This window comes from Leptopilina boulardi, unplaced genomic scaffold, assembly GCF_019393585.1.
Source record: "Leptopilina boulardi isolate dan_hultmark-lab unplaced genomic scaffold, ZJU_Lbou_2.1 LbouV2_162, whole genome shotgun sequence".
Taxonomy (NCBI): Eukaryota; Metazoa; Arthropoda; class Insecta; order Hymenoptera; family Figitidae; genus Leptopilina; species Leptopilina boulardi.
This window is the reverse complement of record NW_026137710.1, coordinates 1825417-1847809: the sequence shown is the minus strand read 5'-3', so window position 1 is coordinate 1847809 and position 22393 is coordinate 1825417. Positions and strand designations below refer to the sequence as shown.

Genomic DNA, 22393 nt, shown 5'->3' with positions numbered 1-22393 from the left:
TTGAGTTGCTCTGTCATTTGCAAAAAACAGAAATAGTAGATGTCAAATGCTTTTGACAGTATAATGGTTTAAAGACGGGCATGTCTCCCCACTGCCTCGAGTTTTTACATTCTGTCTTCGCTTTAAACGCGCCTCCTGTAAAATACACGCTCGAGAGCTAAGGTCCCTTTTGTCGCGGAGCGTCACATATGACCTCAGATTCGTGTACAGTGCACCAAAATATATGAGGGTAGGGTACTAGGGTCATACGCATATACCTTTATTCTTGTGAGGCTGTGTTACTAATAAAAAAATATTTAAAAATTTTTTTCTCGAAAAGGACTCCGTCGATTATTTTCTTTTTTGTTTAAAAATACTCTGAGAACCTCAAGTGTTCAAAATCTATAAATGTTATATAACCTCATTGTAACATAATTCTAGAAAATTGTTACAAGGGAGTTACCGATCTGTTCTATATTATGCTAACTTCACAGTTCTGTAACAATGTAATGTAACATTTCTGTAACACAATCATCACAAATGATCTGTAACTGACGTTCCAACGTAGTTCTAGAACTGTGTCTGAAAAATGTTATGTAGCTGTTCTAAAATTTTGTTGCAGATTAGTTCTGGATGACATTTGTACCTACAAATCGGAACAATTCTGCAACAGTGTTACATAATATTTCTATAACACTACAGCCACAAATTTTCTGTAACTAATGTTTCATCGCATATCTAGAAACATATCGAAACAATGATATGTAACTGTTCTAAAATTTTGATGAAAAAAAATATACAATATATTTGGAATATATTTGTACCTGAGATTAAAAATTTTGAAGTGTTCATTAGTACCTTAACTATTTTCTATGAAATTAATAAATAAATAGTTTATTTTACTTAAATATGTAGTTAAATTTAAAAAAATCTAAAATTTTTATATATCACATAGTTATATTGTTTTTTCTTTATATAAGCAATACAGTTTTTAAATCCTCCTCAGTCGCAAGTTATCAAATCAATTTTTTATTTATATTCCCATGTTAGGGTAGCGGAATGGTTAGAGTATCAGCCTGTGGAGCGAACTTTTTATAGAACAGTTGAAATTTGACACTGTTTATTTTACAGTTTCCTTTTTCTATTACATCAAGTTTTAATATTTTTATTAAGAATAAAAAATATTTTGCATGTATTTTTAGGTAATAATCTTGCAATAATGGTTATAACCCATTTTATAGTTGTTACAAAACAGTTCTAGAACTGTTACAAAAACATTTGTAACCATGTTCTAGTTCTGTTACAGAATCTTACATATCAGCTGAGTATGACATTTTGCGTAACCAGTGACTCACAGATTCTTAACCAGTTACAAAACATGTTCTCAAAAGTTTGTAACAGTTCTATGATATATGGTCTTAAAAATTTAAGAAGGGATAGCAATATAAAAACTAAAGACTTTTATTTAAAAATCAGTAGATTTTAAGTATTCAAGTTCTCTCAGTTCTCTCAACTATTTTAAAAATTCAAGTACTTTCAGTTCTCTGAATTGCTTTCAAAATTCAAGTTTTCTTATTTATTTTAAGATTCTCTCGGTCATTCTAAATTTTATTTGCAAGTGTTTATTGAATGTATATTGAAGTTCCAGTTCAAATTTATCAAGGTTCCTAGTTAAACGATTTTTCCATGAATCATCAATTATAAATCAATTGTAAAAATAAGTAATTTTATTGTTTAATTTTCCTTTTTATTTTTTACTTGTCATACTACTAATTCCGAAAGACGTAATGCGAATTATTGCGCATTCCAGTCCTTTCACTCCCTAAAAATTGCTTATTATTTTTTTTCACCTTCCAAAGAGATTTTAGTGTATTATGATATTTTCAGTTCTTTTAAATTCAAACATTTGTGGACAAAAGAGTCTAGACTCGAAAATTTAATTAAAATTAACTATTAATGTTGCGTTGTCGAACGTAACATATGTTTACAAAGCTGATAAATGACACAAAAATAACAGTTTATTAAAAATCGACCATGTATTTCATGAATATTGATAGCAATATTATAAGAAATTCAAATAACTACAGTATTTTAATTAATGTTATTAAATTTATATAAAATCTACTCTTTATTAAAAAAAATGTCTCAACACGGAGAGAAATAGATGGTAAGAATTTATGATCTTAAGATGGTAAAAAGTAGATGTTATCCGGTACTATCATTATGCTACTCGGTACTATCAAAGATGTTACAAAAAGTATGGTTATGTTACCCACTACAATCAAGACGTTACTCCGTACAATCTGGATTGTTACTGATAGAATCTAGATTGCTGTCCGTATATGTAAGATCAAATATGGTACCTGGTACTATTTAGATAGTACCCCGTACCATCTATTTCTCTCCGTGAAGAATTAGAATTATCGCATTTATTAAAAATAAGTTTATTCATTTTTCCATCTCTTTAGATTTTTTGTATAATATTTTACACATAGTTTCAACAATTTGTGAAACGTTAATTATTAAAATACAAACAAAGTTCTGTTAAACTGTTTTGTTCGTTTTCCTTTCATAAATGTTCAGAGAAATGAGTCTATTGTCGAACATAAAAGACAGGGAATTTGCACTATAACTGCTTTGATTCTGTTTGCAAATTGAAAGAAAGTATCAGAGACCTCCTTGCGTTGGTTGATGTGTGCTCCATGGAACATCAGCTATAGCTGACACTATACTAGCTATAGTTAGCATACTAGCTTGATTTTGTGCAGAACGAGGTGCTCTCATCACTTCATCTGCAGGTGGACAATGAGGACGTGGTCCCGGTTCTGGAGTATAGGTGAATGTTAATCCAGTGGCATAAATAATACCATCGTTACGCACTAGAGAAACAGGAACTTGAGTTGGTTGACGAACCCACAGCCACTCACCTCTAAACAGCGATATATCCGGAACGACACACAACATACTCTCTTGACATCTATACATAGTTTCAGCTTCAACATCACCGAACCAAACGCGAAGATTTGGTGTAAAATTATCACCAGTTAATTCAAGCATTGCAACATCACCACCACCGTTTAGATGCAAACTGTGAACAAGTGGGACTGGAGTTACTGGCGAACGCACTGGGCCCATTCCTTCAAAAAATTGATATTCAGCTTTATCAGTACTAATTATTGTCCAGCATGCACCATCATTTATCATCTCTTTGCTCGCATCTTTTGGACAGGGAGTTGCTTGAAACTGAATTATCCTCTCCTGAGAAAGACACAAATACATATGATCCGTGTCCTTCATGTAGAATGCACATTTATGTAATTGCGAGACAGGATCATCGGCTTCTAAACTTGCCATTTGCTTATCAACTTTACGAATAACTAATCGAGGTAGTGCCATTCCAGTTACGGAACAAACCAATTTTACCGTACTACCATAGTGAACGTAACCGTCACGAACTTGAAATTCTTCTGATTCACTTTCATTGTCGTCTAAAAGATGAATTGTAAACGCACCCCATTGCGTTGAACTAGCATGAAAATTTCCATTTTCAACATGTAAATATCTTGTACTAACCGTCTGTGAACGTAAACGATTAAAAAGAGCCACTTTAGTCCCACTGGCAATACAAAGATCAGCATTTTTTAAAGACTGTTTCTTTTTTGAAGGTTTCGATATAACCTTTATTCGCTTACTATGAAAAACTCCAATATCATGTCCACTACCGTAAAACATTTTAACAGAAAGCATGAAATGTTTTCTCTTATCTGAATCGGATATATACAATGTTTTAGCGGCGCAGTATTGTTTACCATTATTGAGATCGAGCTGTTGCATATCCTGATCGGAATTTCCAATTCCTATGAAAGCGCACAATTGCGAAGATTGTTCGGATTCACCATCTCTGAGCATTTGTTCTTGTCTCATTCGCCAACCTTCGCCAAATAAATAAATACAAGGCGGGGGACAGAAGAAGCGTTTTTCATTACCATACGATTTTTGAGCAACTTTAGCATGTAAAATTACAATAACCATATCACTCCTGTCGCGCAAGTAACGTTCCATAGCTTCGCGTGTTAACCTTTGATCTTGATGTTCTGGACTGTAGACGCCAGCCCTGTAGCGAGGATATATAGACATTACGGCTGTTGGTGAAGGCGGAGACTGTATGCCGTGTGCCATAGTTGGTAAACCAAAATGATGTGGCATATTTAACTTGATACTCCTTACTTATTTTGATACTGCAAATTTATCCTCAAGGTAGATGCATCATGTCATTGTATACCTGAAAAGAAAAAAATATTCTAAAAAACCGTTGCCAAAATATAGTACTAAAGGTTTTTAGTATTTCTTTTTGCTTCATCATAGATGCCATGATAGATTGAGAAAACCGAGATCTAATCGAACTCGATCAAGATTCGGTTTGATTTGATTTAAGGAAATATATTACAAAATAATCAAATTCCCAGATAGCATAACTGTTTGCAGCAAGTTGACAATGACAAGTTACAAGTTGGCACGGTAAATTTTTTGCAAAATTATGGCAAATAGTTTTTAAACTTTGCATTGCAAGTTTGCAGCAAATTTTTATAACAAATTTTACAGAAAAATTAAAAAAAAATTTAATTATGTTAATATTTTGCTACTTTATTTCCTACTTGGAAGATAGGAGACTCAAATCTATTGCGCAGCTCAAAGTGCAATAGGAAAATTTATTAATTTGATTAATTTAATTTGTAAATTAATTTAAATAATTCAATTTGTAAATTAATTTAATTAATTCAATTTGTAAATTAATTTAATTAATTTAATTTGTAAATTAATTTGCTGCAAGATTTCTTCAAGTTTGCTATAATTCGCTATTTACCATAATTTTGCAGCAAATTTATCGTGTAACTTGCAACCTGGCATTATAAACTTGCTGCAAACAGTTATGCTATGTGGGTTATAGTAAAAATTTCTATTGGAAACTGTAAATTAATGATTTTTAAGTTGATTCGAACAATATTATGGAATAATTAAGCTCTTAATATTAATTCTTTAACACATGAGCAAAATTGAGAATAGGTATAATTATATGAAATACCATGCTACGGATTTTTGAGGTTGACAAAAAACACAGTCCTGCGAGGGTACGTATCTAAAATAGTTATAGGTGATTTTTCTAACATTTTTTGTCTTGAAAACGAATCTGACCTTCAAAATGCACCAACACGTCGGGATTTTTGGTAAATGAAGCATAAAGGGTCAAAAAATGTCTATTTTAGCCATTTTTGATAATTTTTTTTGGAAAGAAAAATTGTTTTCTTCAATTTTCGATATATATTGCAAATACTGCAGAAAATTTTATAGTAAATTCTTGGAAAATAACAATTTAAAAATCTATGAATTTTCCTATGCAATATTCCTGAAAATTTACTAAGATAATTTTTTGGAACTTAACCAAGGAAGTTAACAGGAAGTTAATAAGGGAAACTACCGGACCTAAGACATTTTCAGATTCAGGGAAATAAACAGGAAGTTTCCACAAAGTTACCAGTGGAAACTTCCGAAGTTACCTTGAATATTTTCCTGGAAACTTCCTGGAAATAAAGGTGCTATGTGGGCTGGAGGTTTGAAGTGAACATTTAAAGGGATAAAGAGTTTATATTTGAGAGACTATTGGAAAATAATCTCAATAATGAAATACACCATTCACACCTCCAGTTTTCTCAGTGTAATGAATGAATTTTAAAATACCCAGAGTTTTTTCTGCAGAACTTCCTAAACTTTTAAACTATGTACCGCAAAAATTAAAAAAAATATTTCATAGAAATGTTTCTTATTTCATCACCTTTTTATCCTCCACAGGGAATTTTAGGACAGCAATATTTGTATGAGTCATAAATTAAAATCCAGATACCTAGTGGTATTTTTTGGTGCTCAAATTCTATACACGACAGCATTTGCTCAGATTGAGAGCGTTCCGCTGAGCTGCTCTTTAATTTATAAGTCATACAAATATTGCTGTCCCAAAATTCTATTTGGGGAATAAAAAGCTGATGAAATAAGGAACATTTTAAGGTAGTTTTGAAAAAAATCGAAGGGGGCATAAGGGGTTAAAAAAAAATTCAATTTTTTCTATGAAATATTTTTTTTAATTTTTGCGGTACATAGTTTAAAAGTTTAGAAAATTCTGCAGAAAAAACTATGTGGGTGTTCATTCATTTTAAAGTTATAGCGGTTTGAAAATTATTAATTATTAATTATTATTAACTATGTGTGTATTCATTCATTTTAAAGTTATAGCGGTTTGAAAATTATTTTTCAAAAACGTGTGACCCCTGCCAGTATGGCAACCCCGTATTACACGGAACTGAAATCATGTTTTTTATTTTAGTTTTTACATATACTGAAACATATATATTTTCAAAAAAAAAATTTTTAAGTGGCTTTTTTTAGAGAATGCCTCAAATAATAATACATTTGCAGGGCTGTAAATTTTTTGAATTTTGAATAATTTCTTTTTCTCAATCACAGTTTTTGAAAAAAATTCTAGTTTTTTTATAAGTCAAAAAAGAGAATTTGTTTAATTTTTATTTCTAAATTATAATTTTTAAACGAAATTATAATTATTTTTTCTTAATGGAAGGAAAAAATTAGCTTAATTTCTACACTGAAAAAAATTTAGCTGATATCTTCAACTACAGCAGGTTTCTATCGATACAACCTTCCGAGTTCAAACAAGTTGATAAACTCGAGGATATGTCTGTCCAGGTGAATGGGGATCTTCTTTCCATAATGATATTATATAGTTTGCCTGTTTCTTTTGAAAATGTGTAATTGGAATATATATATATATATATATATATATGGGACGTTTCACATCAACCGGCCCAAAGCTATGTCCAAAATTTTATGCAATAAAAATAAACATGTAATACATGAAAATACTCGTAAACTCATCCCCTTTCAATTGCAAAGTTGCAGAATTGAAAATTCAAAATAACGTCCTTACTATGTCAAGTGGAAGCGGCTAACTTCAGAAATAAGTAAATATATTTATTAATTTCTTTTAGAAAATTATGCAAAAATTTTAGGTCACCACATATTTTAATGTTTTCGAGGTCGCTGATTACGAATCTGAAGTCAGTTTTTCAAAATTCAAAATGGCAAATCCAATATAAGGGGCCGTCCATAAATTACGTCACGCCGCCGAGGGGGGGGGGTGGAATTACTAATGTGTGATGATTTGTGACGTTAGGGGGGAGGGGTGTAAAGAAAATGTGACGTTACGCTTGAAAGAAGAATAAAAAAATTTTTGTCAGTTCTATTAACAGTACAAAAATAATCTAATCAAAAACATAATATATTTGAACCAATCAACTTCTGCAAAGTACAGCATACACAATTGTGTGCGAACCCTTAATATGTGTAATCCTATTTTACCGACAACGTAAATATACTTATCTGTTGGCAGTCAGTTACATGCTCGCCTTTATTCTTTGAATAACAACCTAAACAAATTGCAAATTGCCGCATATAAGAATTATTTTGACAGATACTTGAGTTAAAGGAATTAATCTACAGCATTTTTTCTTAATTATTATTACTCTTATTATGTGTTCGTAAAAAGAAAGGTATTGTATTGTGAATTAAATTAAAATATTAATAATAAAGTTGAAGAAATTCTTATTTTATAGGTTAGGTTGCAATGTTTTTGTATATGATGAAGTTCGTATTGTAAAATGTATAAAATGTAAATATATTTATTGCTACGACGTTCTATTTCATATTTAGAACTTTTTTCATGTAGGAACAATATTAGCGTTCAATATTACTTTCTATTTAGAAAATAAAGTCCTCTTCTATTTTCCTGAATCGGTCGAGAGCTTAAGTGCAAAACGAATCCTTAAAAAGAAACGTCTTCACTTTTTTCTTTTTTAGCAGTATATTGAGCAAAAATTAGTATTTTTTAAAGTTGAATAAGTATTATGAAACCAACAATTAATTATGTAATTCATTTAAATTTCTAAGTTATATGCGATATATAAAAAGCTAACCTAAAAGTAATTTTTTCAATTAATCAATCTACATTTCAATTTGTATAGTTTTTTTCAATTCTTTATTACTGTTATATATTCAATTCTCAAAAACGGATATAATTTAATGGAAATATTTTAGCAATTAATGAGTATATATATATTAAGTAATATTATAATTAATTTTTTAGGTATTATGGAGAAAAAAAACGATTTTCAAAATTTATTTTCAAAATATAAAGAAGCATTTCCAAACACTAATTTGGGAGAATTACAAAAACAATGTATTGCATTTTGGAATTCAATTAAATTCAGTGAAGATTTTAAAAATAAATTGAATGCTAAGCTTCAGGAATTGGTTGGCATAATACGAAAAAGAAAAGCCAAACTTGACATGTTTTGGGCAAATGTAAATAAGATTAATTTTATTGAGTAATTCATTTAACTCATAAAATCTATCAAGTTATTTATTTAATAATTTAGCAACAATTTTATAAATTATTTTATTTAATGATATTAATGTATTCTTTTTTATGTAGAGTTTCGACGCAAAAAAAGATCAAATCGAAAAAAATAAAATTTCAAATTCGCCATCTACGACTTGTTCTTCAACGTCTTCATCTGCTGCACCTTCTTTGGTCAATAATGAACAATCGGATAATGATGAAAATATTCTTCAAGAAGTAGCACCAAATAAGAATAAAGATCAAGAAAAGAAACGAGAAACTCCTGCTCAAGACCGACTGAAAAATCAAATCCAAATATTAAATTCGGAAATTGTAGCGCTCACTGTCAGAGATAACGTGAATCTTTTAAGTTCGGACGAAAATGCGAAATTACGAAAGAAAAAATCGGAATTAATAGAGGCTGAAAAAAAGTTATCTTCAACAGTGAGAAGTCAGGATCGAGCTTCGAAGTACCGAGGAAATCGAAAACGAGCACTACAAGAAATAGCGGATGAAAATTTAATAATAAAGAAGCAGCTTCGTATCAGAGACAAAGTAGGACGCCCTTCAATCGAAGATGATCAGCCAGAACTTTTGAAGACAATTATTAACATTGCTATCCATGGTAGTGCAGCTCATGAAAGGCGACAAACTGACGTAATTAGAAGTATCAAAACTCTAGATGAATTAACTGAAACTTTAAAAAATGATTTCGGTTTTACTCTCAGCAGATCTGCAGTATATTTACGTCTACTTCCTCATAGATCTAACACTTTGGAAGGGAAAAAACACATTTCAACAGTTCCTGATAAACTCATCAGAGCACAAAATGACAAGCACAAAAATCATATTGACGCAGCTTTTTGTTCGGCAACGATTCACAATTTAGAAAACCTGGCTTCAATTCTTGGTCCGAAACAGGTTTTTTTTATAAGCCAAGACGACAAAGCAAAAATGCCCATTGATTTAACAGCTGCCAAAAAACAAGCCCCTTTGCTGATGCACTTAGAATATAGAATATCATTACCTGATCATGACTGGACTATCGCTCCTGCCCATAAACTTATTCCGTCCGTTTATGCAGGAATTAAAATCGAAACAAATAAATTCGGAAAGCTTGATGCAGTAACTTATTCTGGACCCACTTACATTGCAATCCGTTCTGCAAAACACTCTTCACCTACAGCATACTCTTATGCCATAGATATTGACAAACTTATGCAGTTAACAGAATTGGATGATTTCGTGAAAACAAAAAATGACGCATGTGAAGAAATCATAAAACCTATTGGAATTTTTACTGTCGATGGCGGACCCGACGAGAATCCGCGTTATACTAAGGTTATTTCGGCTTCCATTCATCATTTTCTTAAATACAATCTTGATGCTCTTTATGTTGTATGCAATGCTCCTGGCCGAAGTGCCTTTAATAGAGCTGAAAGGCGTATGGCTCCTTTAAGTAAAGAGCTGGCAGGAGTTATATTACCGCACGATTATTTCGGGACTCATTTAGACGACAAAGGTAGAACTATCGACAAAGAAAAAGAGAACTTTGCATTTGCTGCTAAGACTCTCGGCGAAATATGGTCAAATCTCGTGATCGATCAGTTTCCAGTAGTTAGCGAGTTCATCGAATCAGATTTATCAGAAATTGATACTTCATCACTGCTGACAAAATCTGTTGAATGGCAAAATCGTCATGTTCGAAATAGTCAGTATTGTCTACAAATCATAAAGTGTTCTGACGAAAACTGCTGTTCCAAGTTTCGAAGTTCTTTGCTTCAAGTTTTGCCAAATCGTTTTTTGCCTCCTCCGGTGCCTTTAGTTCAAACTAATCATAGCTTTTGTTTCGATCCAGAAAATGGAAAATATCCTGATCTTCTATTATCTCAACGGCTTCAGGAAACTGTCTATCCAAAAATGTTTGAAGAATTTCAACAATGTCCCTATGACGTAGCGTGTCCTTCTGTTAAAGAAAAAATTTCTCGAAAAGTTTGTGAGAATTGTGGCTTATATTATGCGACTTTGAAAAACTTAGATAAACATTTTACTCAATGTGGAATAAAATTACCCGCGATAAAAATACGCCCTCAACGAATTGCAGCTAAACGTCAAAGAGAACTTCTGGCAATAATATATAATATTGAAAATAATGCGAAAGCAGAGTGGTTCGACGAAGAATATATCGATCAGGAGAATATGGAAATACCGACGGAAATCAGTGCAAATGCACCCATTATAACAATCAAGGATCATCTGCAATCTGTTTGGGAAGAAAGTAAATAGACTTTTAAAAAAAATGATTATATTAAAAGATTAAAGTAGAAAAACTTTATAGATTAAAATAATATTACTTTAAATGTTTATTGTTTGTTGATTGTAAACTTTTTTTGTCAAAAATAAATGTTTATTACGTTTTAAGCAAAATAATATTTTTTCTTGATTAGATATAGAAAATTTACGAGGGGGGTTGTTTTCCAATGTGACGTCACACTAGGGGGGTCAAAAGGTATGTGACGATTTGTGATCTGAAGAGGGGAGGGTGGAAATAATGTTGAAATTAGCGTGACGTAATTTATGGACGGCCCCTAATTACTTTGTGGCCTTTAAAAAGGCCGATAGTTATAATTATGAACTGTAAGAATATGGTAGCCTTGAAAAAGGCTGATTGTTGTAATTTTAATAACTATAATTTTTTGGTGGCCTTAAAAAAGGCTGTTTGAATTAAATTTACAAAATACATCCAGCCCAATGTAATTATATTTTAATATTGCATAACTGCAATAGGATGAGGTGCATCTGAATATTTGAATATTTTTAATTGTTTCTCTGATGTTACAATAAAAGAATGAGCAGATTGAATATTTTTAACACTAGGTGCTCTAGAAAATCTACTAGCAAGTTTTCGTTTCACTCTCTCGTGTTGTTGCTTGTTGTAAAAGAAAATCTGCGAAGTCTTGATATTTTGCTTAGCCCATAGGTAAAGAGTCTCTGCATTTAAAAAGGCTTTGTCTGGTGAGGATTGCAAGCTAGCACGAGTGGCTTCTCTCTTTAAAATAGCTCCTATGCCATCACATGATCCTTTACAGTTGACACACTGAGGGTTTAATAAAAACATTTGAACATCGTGAAAAAAATGACAATCGCTAAAACATATCTTACGAAGTCTGAATAAGTTTCAAGCAAATTCAATAAATTTTTAAAAAATTCGTCCGCCATTTTGAATTTTGAAAAACTGACTTCAGATTCGTAATTAGCGACCTCGAAAACCCCCGAGTAACAAGTTTCAAGCAAATTCAATTAATTTTTAAAAAATATTCCGCCATATTGGATCCGCTATTTTGAATTTTGAAAAACTGACTTCAGATTCGTAATCAGCGACCCCAAAAACATTAAAATATGTGGTGACCTTAAATTTTTGCATAATTTTTAAAAAAAAATTAATAAACATAATTACTTATTTCTGAAGTTAGCCGCTTCCACTTGACATAGTAAGGACGCCATTTTGAATTTTCAATTCTGCCACTTTGCAATTGAAAGGGGATAAATTTACGAGTTTTTTCATCTATTACATGTTTATTTTTATTGCATAGAATTTTGGACATAGCTTTGGGCCGGTTGACGTGAAACGTCCCATATATATATATATATAGGGCGTTGTCCGCAGTGGCGAGACATTAGGATATTTCAGACAGCTGAACTAACTGTGCTGGCACTTCTGGTCAGAAAGTCATGTTTTATTGTGCTTTAACTTTTCAATATGATACATACATTTTTGATGTACGAAATATCGCTATACTGTTAATAACAGTTTCAAGATATTTTAAAAGTTTTATTTCCCATCGGTATAAGTGATAATATATAAAAATTTCCGGAATTTTCTGAAGGGTTAAATGTTTTGAGTCTTTAGTATTTAAGTTTCCTTTAAAATTTCCAGAGCACTATGAATTATTGTTCGATGCATAGGATTGTACATCGTCATTACCGAAAAATGCTGTTTCCGCATTGGCGAGACACTTGTTGTCGGCAGTGGCTTTTTTATATCTAATAATACTGTACATGTCCTAATGAATTTGATATAATTTTTGTACGTTTTGTCGACAATATTTTTCATAACTATAGTTTAAATTGAAAAAGATGAACAGGAAGAAAAGCTTATTTGTTTTTAGTAACTGTGACATGGATTAGCGGCTCATAATCAGAAAAATATTTACCTGTATTTTTATGATTGAATGAAACAATATTATGATTTAAAGGCATCGATTATTATACTCTTTCTCTTTGATTCCTTTGTTTTTGTTACGTTTGAACGATGAAGACTCTGATTTTAAGATAGTGTTTCGCCACTACGGACGATTTTTTATGTCGGTAGTCGCGAGACATTATCGTAAATCGGCAATAACTTTTTTTTCCGATATCTGTTCTGTAACTGTATAAGTTAAATTTACAGTATAGAGTCACACCTGTCCATGGATATATATACAGACTTGATGTTCTTGAAAATTTGAGTGCTATAACAAAAAAACAAAACGTGTCTCGCCACTACCGACTCTCCCTTATATATGAGAGATTCTTTTTCAATCGCCCCAGCCCAAAAAGTCAATGTTCTGGGATTGGCTTCATACTTTGGTAAATTGTTGTCCTATATGATATAGTAATAAATCCCTAAAATATAAACTCATTAAAAAAATATTTGTAGAAAGTAGAGGGGGTTGAAGTTTTGATGTTAAGGGTAACATTGTCATTTTCAAATCCGTATAACTATGACAAAAGTTAATGGATTTTAATTTATCTATAATGAATTTTAATGCATTTTTCACGTACTTTTCAAAAATGTATATGAAATTAAAAAAAAATTTTGACCCCTTTTTTCCAAAATCAACCCTTATTTTTCGATTTTCACCCCTTCGGGTATTTTTTTTTTTTTTTTTATTTTCATTGGAAAGCTGAGGTTTTTTCCGATGAGCTATGTAAATATGAAAGTGGGACAACAATAATTTTGTGAGAAACAGAATATTAAAGCAGGCGGTGCCGATAACGGCACCGCTTACCTGGAGCGCTTACCTTACCTGGAGATCATCTTCGAGGATTTAGGTAGGCACCGCCTTTTGGTGAACATTTTTTTTTAAATTTTGTAAACATTTTTGAAAAGTACGTAAAAAATGCATTAAAATTCATTATAGATAAATTAAAATCCATTAACTTTTGTTATAGTTATACGGATTTGAAAATGACAATGTTACCCTTAACGTCACCCTTATCGGCACCGCCTGCTTTAATATTCTGTTTCTCACAAAATTATTGTTGTCCCACTTTCATATTTACATAGCTCATCGGAAAAAACCTCAGCTTTCCAATGAAAATAAAAAAAAAAAAAAATACCCGAAGGGGTGAAAATCGAAAAATAAGGGTTGATTTTGGAAAAAAGGGGTCAAAATTTTTTTTTAATTTCATATACATTTTTGAAAAGTACGTGAAAAATGCATTAAAATTCATTATAGATAAATTAAAATCCATTAACTTTTGTCATAGTTATACGGATTTGAAAATGACAATGTTACCCTTAACATCAAAACTTCAACCCCCTCTACTTTCTACAAATATTTTTTTAATGAGTTTATATTTTAGGGATTTATTACTATCATATAGGACAACAATTTACCAAAGTATGAAGCCAATCCCAGAACATTGACTTTTTGGGCTGGGGCGATTGAAAAAGAATCTCTTATATCATATATATTTTATATAATTTATTAATATAAATTATTTTTTATTATATATTTATTATTTTATTATTATTATATTCTTTATTTATTTAATATTTTTTAAACTTTATTTATTACTTAAGATAATAAACATAAAAATTAAATTTATAAATATAATAAAAAAATTTTTTTTTAATTAATTATTTCATTTTCTTCCTTCATTTTTGCCTTAACTTATGTTTATTTATTATTAATATTAACGCAGAAATTTTTTGAAATAAATTCGGAGGGACTGGGGATTGAACCCGGGTTCGCCGCGCATAAAGAAACAACCTAACCAACTAGGTTAGTCCCAGATAACAAACGTGTCTGGCACGTTACAGGCACATCGAGCGGCGGACCGTGTCCCTGCTGTAAAGCACCTTTTGTGCCACCTACTTTATGACAAGACCGACTGTGCCAGCATCGTGCTCGTAATATTCCTGACATATTATCCGGATCTTTTGTCCAGGATATATCTGCCAATAGGCTTGTTTAAATTTCTGTTTTTGAATCTTCATTATAAATAAAAAAAGTATTACTTTCACTAATAAAATTAAATAATTTATAAATAAATTAATTTTTATTGATATTTTATTTTTTTGGAGTGATAAGCAAAACAAGTTTGCAATAATTTTTTTTATGGTTCAAAATAATATATAAAAATATAAATAAAAGAATAAATCTAGGGATAAGAGAAAATAACAAGATTTATTAAAAAATAATTCACAAATTTTTAAAAATGTAGAATACTTTTTAAAATATCTAAAAAATCATGAATAAAAAATTTAAAAAGTAAAGTAAATTATCAAAAAGATGAGGAAAATATAAGCCAACAAATTTTTAATAAATTAAGCAGTTTAATAAGTATAAAAATCCTAATAACTTAAGTTTTGTAAAACACACTATAGAAATGTTAAGAAAAGAAAATTCTTAAAATATAAGAAAGTTAAGGAGATTATTCATAAAATGAAGGAGTTTAAAAAATGTAAGAACAAAGCTTTAAAGAACGAAAAAAGCTTAAAATATTTAAAAATTCCCAAAACAAAAACTAAACAGCTTTAAATTTTAAAAAAATTATGAAATGTTAAAAATTGTATAAAATAAAATGTTGTAAGAAAATAAAAGAATATATAAACGAATATAAAAAGAATCTGAAAATTAAAAAAAATTGAAATGATTTACAGAAATATTTTTAAAAAATTAAAGAAAATGTTATAACAGAACGAAAAACTATTGAAATATAGGAACGATTAATTGGGAAATTTGTAAAAATACAGGAAAAAATGCAAAAAAAAACTGACTAGAATCTATTAAAAAAAAATATATAAGGAAAAAGTTATTCAGTTTAGAGAAGGGACAACATTTCTAAGAAATGAAAAAATTATGAAAAACTATAAAATTTATTAAATGAGCAAAGAATGATAAAAAATTATAAAGGAACTTAACAACAAAATGAGAAAATAACGTATAAACACACACAGCACATGATATTTTCTAAATATTTCTGAAATATTTCATTGACATTTTAAAATATTCCAATGTAAAGTCCTTGAAATATTGCTGAAATTAGGGAAATGTCCGCCTATAAGTAATATTACCGTGTAATTTTGCTGAAATATTTCATTAAAATATTATAGAAAAATTCCAACTTAAATGATGCTAAGGATCCTAAGGTGTTGAACATGTTAGAAAATAACGATTGATTTCGTATTTTAAAAAAGTTTCTAACTTTCTTTGAAATATTTTCTGAATATTGCAGAGTCTTCATTTGTAATATTGCAGGAGTCTTAATGTGTAATATTTCAGCAAAATTTCACGGCAATATTTCTTATAGGCGGACATTTTCCTGTTTTCATCAACATTTCATGAACCTTGCATTGAAATATTTCAAATCTTTCAATGAAATATTCATGAAATGTTTATGAAATATAATGTGATGTGTGGGAAAAAAAGAAAATCCTTAAAAAAATTAAACGATTAACTGAAAAGTTTTTTAAAAATTGTACTAAATATTAAACAAATAAAAATTCATGAAACGAATTGAATTAATTGAATAATAAATTGAAAATTGGATGGAATAAATTTAAAAAAACTATGAAAACTTTTAATAAAGGTAATAAGTTTGACTTCGAAATATTTATTTTGTCTTACTTTAACAAAGAAATAAATTAATGAATTAATAAAATAAAGATAGATTTAATTATTAATGTTACATTGAGAATTTATATCGATGGCTCCTAAATGAAAACACGTTATTCGCGAGAGCAAACAAAAAACACCCTTATTTACGAAAAAAAATAGAAAACTCATCTGAAAATTTTGTATCCTAATTTTCTTAACTTTTGCTATGTTTTTATTTTAAGCCAATATCAAATGTCTAAATAAAGTAATTTAAGGATACAACGTTAGTTTGACACAATATAAACGTTTAAATTAATTTAAATTATAATGTATCATTCATACTTTAAAAATAACCATTAATTAAAATTGTAACATAGCCTTCAAACAACTGTCATTTTGAATAAGATGTTTTCTATTTGTTTTATTTAATAGTGTGTTTTCTATCTGCACTCGCGAAAAACGTGTTTTCATTTAGGGGCCATCGATATAATTTACAAGAATAATTTTAGAATTTCTTTTGTAACTTGTTTGCTACTTAAGTTTGATGAATTCGTAAATATAATTAATCATTAGTGAAAAATTTATTATTTTAATGAATATAATATATATTGCATTTAACAATCATGCGATTATACGAATATTCTTAATGACACAAAAAATAATCATAGAATATCTTGAAAATTATTACAATCTATATAATAATATTCAAAATGTTTGATCTATTTATAATAAAAATAATTAATTCTAAGAAGAATATTTGAATAAATGAAATTTTGAAAAACAATAATTTTAAATAAAAGTATTTTATAGTTCATTTTTAGGACAGAATTCTTGTAAATAAAAGCAAGTGCGTTGATAGATCAGTTGGTTAGGCATTAGGTTTAGTTTGCGTTCGGTCGCGGTTTCGATTCCCCTTGTGTGCGTGAGATAATTCAACTTTAAGATAAGTATTGTAAATAATGATACTGAATTAAATATATGCATATCCGTGATTAAATTCCGAAAACAGCTCATTTTTTACTAACGAAATATTTTTGAACACTCTTTTTTTAGCTATTTAATCAATGAGATGGTTGATTATCTGATAAAAAAAATTACCAGAACACATTTTCAAAATGTTAATCAGCACGTGTAATTTTTTTACTGAAATTGTTTAAATAATCATTAAACGTATCTACATAGACGTAGTTTCAATTTTTATTTTAGTAAAAAACATTTTCTGTACTTTAATGGATCGGACCGCGGGCGGGCGATATCGCCAGCAATGGCGCGTACATTGCGCTGCTTATGTGCCGGCACGTTAGTCCGATCAATCGGACTGAGGTCCGGCACACGGCCTGCTATTATGCAGGCATTTTGTTATCTGGGAATTCTCTTGAATTCGACAAAGCTGTATTCAACTTTCAAACTCTCTATTCGTCTCAATTCAATGGACAAACTTTTGAGATTTAATCTTTTCAATTCGTCGGGGCTTCACTGAATCTTGCTTAGCGATAAATATGAATTGAATCTTGCCAAACAAGTTAATTCATTTTAATTCATCTAAATTAGTTTTTTTCTCAGAAGGGAAAAAAACAATAATAATTAATAATAACACAGCCCCACAAAAAAAAAAAAGTGTCGTGCGCGGCAGACCAAACTAGTCATTTCCCATGTATTTTGACGCGCTGAACACGAATCCGAAGTCCGTTTTCTCCATCACGTCAGGATTTTTTTCTAACCTCCAAAAACCTGTCGGATTTTGAGAGGTAGGCTATTTTTTTAAAAATTGATGGATTTACTTCAAAATTGGTATCTAGGGGTTTTTTGGGTCGCTGATGAAGAATTTGAAGTTAGATTTTCAAAATTCAAAATGGCGGCTCCAATATGGCGGACGAATTTTGTAAAAATTGATGGATTTACTTCAATATTGGTATCTAGGGGTTTTTTGGGTCGCTGATTACGAATCTAAAGTTAGATTTTCAACATTTAAAATGGCGGCTCCAATATGGCGGACGATATCGACCCTTCAAAGGTGATAATTCCGCCCTTACACACGAAACTAGGAGCAATTGAACAGTTTGTCAAAGCCTTAGATAAAAAAGGAAACTGTTTCAAATACCTGGAACAAAAGTTTCCAGAAATCTCTGATGCGAAACTAAAAGAAGGGGTTTTCGACGGACCACGTATTCGCAAATTGTTAAAAGATGAGCAATTTATCACCCAGATGAATAAAAAGGAGAAAGCCGCATGGCTTAGTTTCAAAGCAGTTGTCGAAAATTTTCTGGGTAATCACAAGAGTGAAAATTGGGAGCAAATAGTTAGTGATATGATTAAAAACTTTGGTAAGTTAGGATGCTTAATGAGCATAAAGTTGCATTACTTAGACTCGCATCGGGATCAATTCCCTGAAAATTTGAGAGATTACAGTGAAGAACAAGGAGAACGATTCCATCAAGATCTGAAAGATTTTGAGCGTCGTTATCAAGGAAGATGGGATGTAAATATGATGGCCAACTACTGTTGGATGCTGAAAAGGGATATTGTACCTGGAGGCACCAATTTGAAAAGAAAACCATTACACAGATCCTTTGAGGACAAAAGAGTGCGCTACCATAAAAAGACGTAAATACCTTACTTATGTATATAAGAATTTCCATTTCTAGTTTTGAAAATCTAACTTCAGATTCGTAATCAGCGACCCAAAAAACCCCTAGATACGAAGTTTGAAGTAAATCCATCAATTTTTACAAAATTCGTCCGCCATATTGGAGCCGCCATTTTAAATTTTGAAAATCTAACTTCAGATTCGTAATCAGCGACCCAAAAAACCCCTAGATACCAATTTTGAAGTAAATCCATCAATTTTTTAAAAAAAATAGCCTACCTCTCAAAATCCGACAGGTTTTTGGAGGTTAGAAAAAAATCCTGACGTGATGGAGCAAAACGGACTTCGGATTCGTGTTCAGCGCGTCAAAATACATGGGAAATGACTAGTCTGGTCTGCCGCGCACGACACTTTTTTTTGTGGGGCTGTGTAATGTTACAATAATAGTTTGGTTATTAATTATTTAATAATGATTTAATTTTTAATTTAAAGTTAAATATTTATTTCAAGTATGGTGAATTGCAAAATTAGGAAAAACTACTTCTTCCGTGGTAAAATCCTTAATACGTTTGTAAATAAGAATAATATTTATTTATACAAATGATAAAGTTATTATCATAACTTAAATTGTTTTGTGACAAAAAATACATATTTTGATTAAGTTAAAGATTAAGTAAAAAAATGTACTGTTTCTGATTTTTTTGCAATACCTATATTAAGTAGAAAATATTTACTTCACCCGAACAACTGGCAGTGGTCTCGTACGTACATGAATGTTTATAGTAACTTCAATTTTCAATTAGATTGATGCAAAAAGTTACAAGATTCCCAGTAAAAAAAAGCATTGAATAGAGTCCTTTTTTTAATTAATTTCAGAAGACCATACTCTTACGTATTTGTCCTGTACCCCCACTACCGAAGTTGAACCTCCTGTTTCTAGACTTGTATTTCTCTTAGTAGTTTAATAGTGACAAATATCTCAAACCAGATTAATTTTCATGTAAAGCATTTCGAATTTCGAAAATTTATTTATATGTCACGTTTACGGCAAATTATAATTGCCAATAAAACGTTATTTAAATACAAAATTTTACATTAAATTCACATGCAACACACTTTACCATCATTGAGTGCACTGCTGTATACGTACATGAACATTGCTTATAATAAAACAATTAAAATTACATCATTTTCTGTTGAAGAAGCGGCGGGTATCATAATATCGGTTACAATAGAAACCTTAAAATACATAAAAATCTTTATTGAAGAAATTTCTTATAAAATGGTAGTGCTCTGAATAAGAAATTGCGTTTTTTTAGTAATCCTGAATGAGCCCTAAATTTTTTAACCACTTAGAAGTTAATAGGAGCAGTAACATAGAAGTTATGCGTGTTTCCGGCCAGCTTCAATGTGAAGCAGGCCGGAACCACGACTTTTTTTATAAAACTGAAACTTTTCAACTAATAATATAGAGTATTCTTAAAGGGCTTAATGAGCCCTAAATGTTTCTGCCACTTAGAAGTTAATTGGAGCAGTAATATAGAAGCTATGCGTGTTTCCAGCCAGCTTCAATATGAAGTTAGCCGGGTGTCATTTTCCTTAAATAAATCAAAAGCCCAAAATTCAAGACACACAGCCGTAATTAGCCCTTAATTCTCATGTAGTAAATATTTTCATATTACGGTATGTTCCGGCCAGCTTCACGGACGTCAAAATACCTATGATGTTAAATGAGTTGCTGCAAAGGATTTTATCTCGAGAAGGTGATTCATCGAAAATTAGAATCAAGTGTCACATGATGTTAAAGGATTTACGATCAGGTGCAAGTGTTTGTAAACTTCGAAAGGCTTTATATGGCCTTAAACAAGCTGGCCGCCAATGGTACTCAAAATTAAGTGAAAAATTATTGAATCTGGAATTAAAACCTACGCAGAATGAACCTTGCTTATTTTATATTATTTCCGATGGTGAAATTCTTTTGGTGTTGATTTACGTGGACGACATAATAGTGGTATCTACGAGATTGGCCAACATCATGAATTGGAAGTAATTCAGGAAGCAAATAAAATCAAATTAAAAAAAAATGGTTATATACAAGGTTACGACTTTTACTTCCTCTAAATGATCAAGTTTTGTCATCTTCCCGGCAACATCGGCAATGCCGAAACACTGCCGCGCACCTGTCCGAAGACCTCACTAAATCATACAATCGGTAGTAGCGACGGGCGGTGTGTACAAAGAGCAGGGACGTAATCAACGCGAGCTTATGACTCGCGCTTACTGGGAATTCCTCGTTCATTTGGAATAATTGAAAGCCCCAATCCCTAGCAAGAAGGAGGTTCAGCGGGTTACCCGGGCCTTTCAGCCAGGGAAGACACGCTGATTCCTTCAGTGTAGCGCGCGTGCCGCCCAGAACATCTAAGGGCATCACAGACCTGTTATTACTCAATCTCGTGCGGCTAGAAGCCGCACTGTCCCTCTAAGAAGATTTATTTGTACGTTGGTAGTAAAAACCCACCGACCGAAGCCGGGAGCCTTCAAGATACCTTAAGGAACGCCTATTTAGCAGGCTAGAGTCTCGTTCGTTATCAGAATTAACCAGACAAATCGCTCCATCAACTAAGAACGGACATGCACCACCTACCGAATCAAGAAAGAGCTCTCAATCAGTCTATCCTTCCGGTGTCCGGGCCTGGTGAGGTTTCCCGTGTTGAGTCAAATTAAGCCGCAGGCTCCACTCCTGGTGGTGCCCTTACGTCAATTCCTTTAAGTTTCAGCTTTGAAACCATACTTCCCCGGAACCCCGGAAGCCCGCCGAGTCATCGGAGGATCTCCGGCGGATCGCTAGCTGCCATCGTTTATGGTTAGAACTAGGGCGGTTGCTGATCGCCTTCAAACCTCTAACTTTCGTTCTTGATTAATGAAAACATTTTTGGTAAATGCTTTCGCTTCTGTCCGTCTTGCGATGATCCAAGAATTTTACATCTAACATCGCAATACGAATGCCCCTATCTGTCCCTATTAATCATTACCTCGGATTTCTTAAAACCAACAGAATAGAACCGAGGTCCTATTCCATTATTCCATGCACAGAATATTCAGGCAAATGATAGCCTGCTTTAAGCACTCTAATTACGTTTTTGATGTCAGGAGCGGCTGTTACGTGGAAATCTCAAAAACAAAAAGCGGTTGCCCTATCCTCGACAGAGGCAGAGTATGTAAATTTGGCCGAACCTGCCAGAGACTTCGTATTTACGAAGTTTGCTACGAGAGCTGCACTTTAGTAAGTGTGATCGAATTTTGATTTATACCGAAATGGTAGCGGATATTTTGACAAAACCATTGCCAAGAGTGAGTCATGAAAGATGTTTAGTTAAACTTGGTCTCACTGAGAAATAAATAAACAGATTAATTGGAATGCAGTTTGAGAGGGCGTGGTGGAGATGTGTGTGGCAAACTCGCATTATTATACTTTAAATTCACGCGCTCATTTGA

The 22393-nt window shown here is 31.4% G+C and overlaps 1 protein-coding gene across 3 annotated transcripts in view; it reads right to left on the bottom strand.

Annotated features, from left to right (window-relative positions):
- Window positions 1-2407: 2407 nt before the first annotated feature.
- LOC127277005 (suppressor of hairless protein-like) overlaps window positions 2408-22393 on the bottom strand; it is a 37044-nt gene continuing 17058 nt past the window's right edge. For all 3 annotated transcript variants that reach the window (XM_051297791.1, XM_051297792.1, XM_051297793.1), the window contains one exon: window positions 2408-4261. In XM_051297791.1, coding sequence (XP_051153748.1) covers window positions 2647-4185 — 1539 coding nt within the window. In that variant the 5' untranslated portion in view covers window positions 4186-4261 and the 3' untranslated portion in view covers window positions 2408-2646. The remainder of the gene's footprint in view (window positions 4262-22393) is intronic.